Source organism: Adelges cooleyi, unplaced genomic scaffold (assembly GCF_023614345.1).
Source record: "Adelges cooleyi isolate 19-005CV unplaced genomic scaffold, UGA_ACOO_1.1 ACOO_flye_CR_arks_rails_tigmint_CR_PRNA_664, whole genome shotgun sequence".
Taxonomy (NCBI): Eukaryota; Metazoa; Arthropoda; class Insecta; order Hemiptera; family Adelgidae; genus Adelges; species Adelges cooleyi.
This window is the reverse complement of record NW_026096365.1, coordinates 1-6,370: the sequence shown is the minus strand read 5'-3', so window position 1 is coordinate 6,370 and position 6,370 is coordinate 1. Positions and strand designations below refer to the sequence as shown.

The window sequence follows — 6,370 nt, the reverse complement described above, 5'->3', positions numbered from 1 at the left end:
ATCATTAATTTTTGTGTTTGTAATTTCAGATAAAATAGAAATTGTCTCGGGAATACCGGGTAATAATTTTTATTGTACTCTATGAAAGCGTTTTGATACAGTTGTTTGATATTCTTTATGCACACAAGATTTTTGTTTTAATTTCAGAACTTCAAAATGATGACCCATATGAAAGTAAAAGCCCCTTTTTATATTTTATTTTTATTATACGTATTGTGTATTTATTACTTATAAATACTTCTAAAATAACCATTTGTATCTATTAAGTATTAACAAATACCAATATGAATCATCAGTTCCAATCATAAAACAATATGTAGGTACATTAAAATGTATTTTGTATTAAATTTTAGAAGCCAATACTCTTTTCAAAGACTTCATACAATACATAGAAAAATTATTAGGTAAACATACAATAAAAAAATGAATGGTTACATACATTTGTAGTTTTTAAGAAATTCTCAAGCTAAATGACGTGTTTTATGTTTAAGGTTTTAAAAAATCATTCAAAATATAATTTAAACCGTTTATTTAAACATCGCTATAAGATAAAAATTTAACATTTATACAATAATATTTTGCATTAGTTAATATTGATCTAATTAACCTCAGTTATAGAGTGAATGTTATGTATAAAATATAAACCGGGTTTTATTAACTGTATAATGGTTTCATGTGTTTGTTACAGGATTTAGATATGAAGAAACTTATAATAGTGGTAATTACGAATTTCTTACAGTCGTAAATAGCCTTAAAAGCTTGTTTTTATTTATTTAATGTGTTATGTCAAATAATTGTTTTAATGAAATAAACTTTTTGTTGAGGAGAGAGAGAGAGAGTGTGTCACTACAGTGTTAATTTGTAATACATTTTTTGAGATTTCAAGTATAGAAAGAATATATTTGATGAGTTTTAACACTAATAAGTGGTTGTACATAAAGTTAGTTATATCACAATTATTTGAAATGTAATGCAAAAATTATGCATAAAGAGCGACTAATATATTATTTATTTATTCGCAATAAGGACATTTAATAACTTTTTTCATAGATTTGGGAACATTGAAAACAATTGCTAACAAGGGAAGAGATTATGTTTCTATATCTTTATTACGTATACTCGAACGTCGTGTATTAAGTAAATATTATTATGGAGTTGTTCGGTTTTATTATATACACAATAAATATATATATATATATATATATATATATATATTTATATACACACATATATATATATTTGTTTTAAAGTTATTTAATAGGGACAATGATACAACTGAATTTAATTTTTAACAATTTACCAAATAAATTATAACTACTAACACGTGCTTACATGTAATACAAAATATAACATGGCTGTACAATACGACACCATGTTTATTGTATTATTATTTTTATGACTTTGTATTAACAAATAAAATAGTTTTGTTTTGAACCATTAAGATAAGTAGTAACTGGTAAACTAATATTAGCAAAAAAATATTTTCTAATTTTTGATCAGGAGTTGTGCAGCGTGTAAATGATCCCTTTTTGCCAGCGAAGTGTCGTTTCATTGGATTATACTTGAGTACCCAATCTCCAGAGTCTTACCTAAAAGCACTTGAGTTTAACTTAGCTAACTGTACATGTACCTTTACGGACAAAAATGATGGCAAAATGAGGTACGGTTATATTCAAGGTAAATGGTCTCAAATAAGTTTAGACCTAGGCCGACCACTAGAATCACTCCAGAACCAGTTACTACGTGTACGTCCACAAGAACCACCCACGTTCTAACCTAGTGTTAGTTCAACACTGGCATCTATGTTCTATTTATTACATAATATATCATAATTTATCTTATTATAATTACTATATACATTATAAAACCTGATTTTTTTAAATATTATACATATCCCTAAGCTGACGGCAAGTGAACCGTCGGTGGATTTTTTCAATAACATTTTCCACATCAATACATTTTTTTGTTAGTGCACAATATTGTATATCTATTTCTGTTTTATGACATGTCTACCAATATAATAAACAATTACCGAATTAGTAAAGTTGCCTTTTTTATCTAATCTATTCCAACTATTTATTTATCCTTCTATATCATTTCCTTATTGTTCTACCTATTATCAAATGACTGTGCAAACTTGGGTGACAGGTTCATTGTTTATATTTCCAATGGAAAATTCATCTCAATGGTTGTTATATAGAGATTTTATGCTACAGGTGACATACCCTAAATGGAGTTATAGTGTTGAGTGACTAAATAAGTCAGTGTAGAATATATTAAACAAATAGCTAGTTGTGGAAAAAAATATCCTGGTTGGTTAACCACAGTGGTATTGGATTGGCTTAAATATGATTTAAATAAGAACAATGCAAACAATTGTATGTAACTACAATGGTTCTACTTCGAATTAGATTATATTCGTCAATTCGTGGCAAATGACTGATAAAGCAATGTTGGGGTAACTACAAGTCACAAGTGGCATGCAACATTCGTGGTAACGGTAGCAACCCAGGAAGTGCAGTGGCGTGGTGGCGTGGTAGTAACCTTACTGTTATCAGTTATCACCCGACCGCCAAACTGTTATCATGATATAGCTTGATAAAATCATGTTTTTGCTCTTCGATAACTCATTCGTGTACGGTGTTACATGTGGCGATATTTTGAATCTTATTCGGAAATAATAAAAATAATATAATTTATGTTAGAAAGTAGAATAATTATTCGCTAGTCAATAGTTATGCCACCGAAAAAAACTAAAAAGTCAAAAAATCAAGATTGGGATAGTGATAAAGGTAAGAATGTCTCGCTTTGTTGCTTATAACATTATAATTAATATGCTACAAATTATTTTGGTATTATAATAATTATTACTAGTTGCACTTGTTACGAGTATCTATAGTCGATGAATTCTCTTAATGTATTTTACAATTTTTTATAGATTGAATTAAAATATAAATGTTACGCTGATGTTCGTCATTAACCTCTTTAATCTATTAAAATCTAATTTATATTTATTGTATTTCTGTTTCCATCAGATGAAGTAACAAATGAGATTTTACCGAAAGAAAATTATGCTGTTGATGATGAACCAATTATTAAACAAAAAAAAATACCAAAAAAAAGTAAAAAAAAAAATAAAAACCAAGATTGGGATGGCGATTCAGGTGTGTAATTCACATAATGTTTATCAATTATACAAATTTTGCTGATGTTTACTGACCTTTTTAACACATTGGAGACCAAACTACTTTTATAACAATGCTACATTCAGGACGGGTGCCGTGTCTAACGCGGTCTGTTTTTTTTTTTTGTGTACTGGAGACGATAATATTTTTATACTACTGTTACGTGCCACACTAAACACAGCATTTGTCCTCAACAATGTTGCCGATATTATTATTGCCATCTCCTATAGTGAATTCTAAAGACCGCGTTAAACACGGCCGTCGTCTCCAACGTGTCAATCGACTATAATCTATACTTTATATTCACCTATTTTTTTTGTATTTGTATTTCTTTCAGATGAAGTAACAACTGAGATTTTACCGAAAGAGGATTATGCAGTTGATGATGAACCAATTATTAAACAAAAAAAAGTACCAAAAAAAAGTAAAAAAAAAAATAAAAACCAAGATTGGGATGATGATTCAGGTGTGTAATTGACATGATGTTTATCAATTATAAAGATTGATTGTGTATCACAGCTTTATAAAATGATATGTTAAGAAATTTGGCATACATTTACTTTATCGGACACTGTTTTTGTTGTCATTTTTTTTATTTATTTAACGCTTATTGTGTTTTAGATTCTAATAAGGGAGAATTTTCAGTAGAAAAAAAAACTGAATTAGATGATGAAAATTTATCCAAAGTAGAAGCAAACGATGATGTTGCAATTACAAAAAATGGTATCTTTTGAAGTGCTTATTACTTCTTATATTAATAAGTAACGTAAAACATATAATTTTTGTTATAGAGGATTTAGTTGCTGATGTAAAGTCAGAAGACTTAGGTAAACCGAAAAGTACTGGAAAAATATCAAAAAAGAATAAAAGGAAACAAAAAGATTTTGATTTAGAAGATGAAGGTTAAATATCTTATTTAATATATATATTACTTGTGTGTTTATTTTTATGTAGATACTCTTGTTTTAGAAGATCAATTTGTTGAAGAATTTTTAGTTGAAAAAAAAACCGAGTTAAATAAAGTCGAATTAAAAACCGAAGAAAATGTCGATGTAGAAGTAAACAAAAATATTGATATTGTTGACGACAATGGTAAGTTAAAATTTTTTTCTGTAGAAAAAATTGTTTTTAAAACTTTTTTCGCTAGTTTGTCCAAAAACTAAGCGCACATAACATAGTGATGACTATATTGACGTTTTGTCTACAGTTCCTTCTGTGAAACAAGAAGACATAATTAAATCGAAGAATACTGGAAAAATATCAAAAAAGAATAAAAAGAAGCAAAAAGATTTTGATTTAGAAGATGAAGGTTAAATTGTATTTCATAGTAGTTTTAATGTTACCATATTCTTTTTGTATTTAAAGTAATTGTGTTTTAGATTCAAATGCGGGAGAAGTTTCAGTAGAAAAAGTAACTGAAGTAGATAAAGACAAAATAAATAATGAAAATATATCTAAACTAGAAGCAAACGATGATGTTGCAATTACGAATGACAAAGGTACTAAGTATAATATCGTGTCTATAAATGGTATACTTTGAAATGTTTTCTACTTCTTATATTAATAAATAACATTAAACTAATATTCAATAATTATAGATGATTTAATTGCCGAAGAATTACCTCAAGGAAATTCTAATAAATCGGAGAAAATAATTAATACTACAACAGTATTAAAAAAGCATAAAAAACATACGAGTTTAGAAGGTTAGTTTTTATTTTATTTTATTATTATAATAATGACACCCCTCGGGGCAAGAGTTGGGACACAGTTTAACATAGAGAAATACTAGGTAACAAAAAAATCAATAACAAATTCAACCCGAGTAATTTAAAACACACTTACGCGTATCAGACACCAAGCAATTTAAACTACTAAATGAATTACAAGAACCCAGCATTCTATCCATCGGGTTATGACAACCGTAGTTTTGGCGGTGAGAGGGTTTTATTAAGACTAGGTACTTTGAGTCCTATTCTCATAAGTCACTCACGACAAACAAGAAATACATTTAAGAATTACAAAATACACACAGTATCATTAAATAGTCTCCCAATAGCCAGAGAATTAAAATGGTATATCTTTGAAACATTAATCTGGGCATTTTCAGATGTAAAAAAATGTGTGTCTTAAAAACAAGGAAATAAATTCTTAGACACTTTCAAGCATTTGTATCATGCCTTGTTGACTAGAGTTCCAAACTGTTAAGTTTTAATGTATATTTTTTTACGGTTTATATTTGAGACTCTTAAAAGAATTAGGACCCATTTAAATATTTATTTTTTATTTTACATCAACATATTATAATATAAAAAATTGTTGATAACAAAAAAAGTTTTTTTAAAAAATTGAAAATAGGCCCTTGTTTATATAAGTGTCTTACTTGTGTTCAACTGTTCGGTTACAGGTGATGCCGTTATTGAAGACGTACTAGTAAAGAAAATAGCTGAAGTTAAAATAAACAATGAAGATGTAGCTGTAGAAGAAAATACTAATTTAATTAGTACAAATGAAATAGGTAATATAATGTGTTTTAAATATTAACCTCGTCGTAATTTATGGATGGTTGGACGGTAAACTATGACGACGGTACCTCTGTTGACTGCGTGTGCCGCATACAATCGGTGTGTAGCACCGTTTGATCTGTATACTTTTAAAATCAATACTTATAAGGGAGTAATAACAATAGTCAAACTGATTTTATTTTATTAACCTAAACCAATACATCTGTGTAATTTATTTTTAGATTCCACCTCAGATGTGAAGCTAAAGACCACAGCTAAAGAACCCAAGGCTAAGTCGTCTAAAGAAAAAGAAATTAAAACTGATAAACTATCTCACAAAGAAAAAAAGAAATTAAAAAAAGATGTAAGTTCTAAAACTTAAGTTTCAATTAAAGTAAGTAGAAGTATATTGTTCTGTTCATAGTTTCATCATCAAATTGTACGTTTTAAAGTTGAAAAATGATTAATAAACCAAAAATAAATCGGCAGAAACGTACTTTTGTCGACAAATAAATGATCAGAAACACGATGTAACAGAGCTGTACTTCTACTAAAATATATATTTACAGAACAGTATTACAGCCGATAAATACTCGAGTCGGAAATAAATCGGCAAAACAGTTTTTTCATTGAACACTATTTAAGGCGATAATTAATTGATCAAACACATGAACTAGCCAA

The 6,370-nt window shown here is 28.0% G+C and overlaps 1 protein-coding gene across 1 annotated transcript; it reads left to right on the top strand.

Moving 5' to 3' along the window:
* Window positions 1-2,617: 2,617 nt before the first annotated feature.
* On the top strand, window positions 2,618-6,053 carry LOC126845061 (SUN domain-containing protein 2-like; the record flags this gene model as incomplete). The annotated part of the gene is made up of 11 exons (XM_050583621.1): window positions 2,618-2,792; window positions 3,036-3,164; window positions 3,523-3,651; window positions 3,807-3,908; window positions 3,977-4,087; window positions 4,140-4,277; window positions 4,393-4,494; window positions 4,565-4,684; window positions 4,784-4,891; window positions 5,593-5,703; window positions 5,932-6,053. Coding segments are annotated over exons 1-11 (1,227 nt in total), but the record flags the coding sequence as incomplete, so codon positions are not given.
* Between the last annotated feature and the right edge of the window lie 317 nt (window positions 6,054-6,370).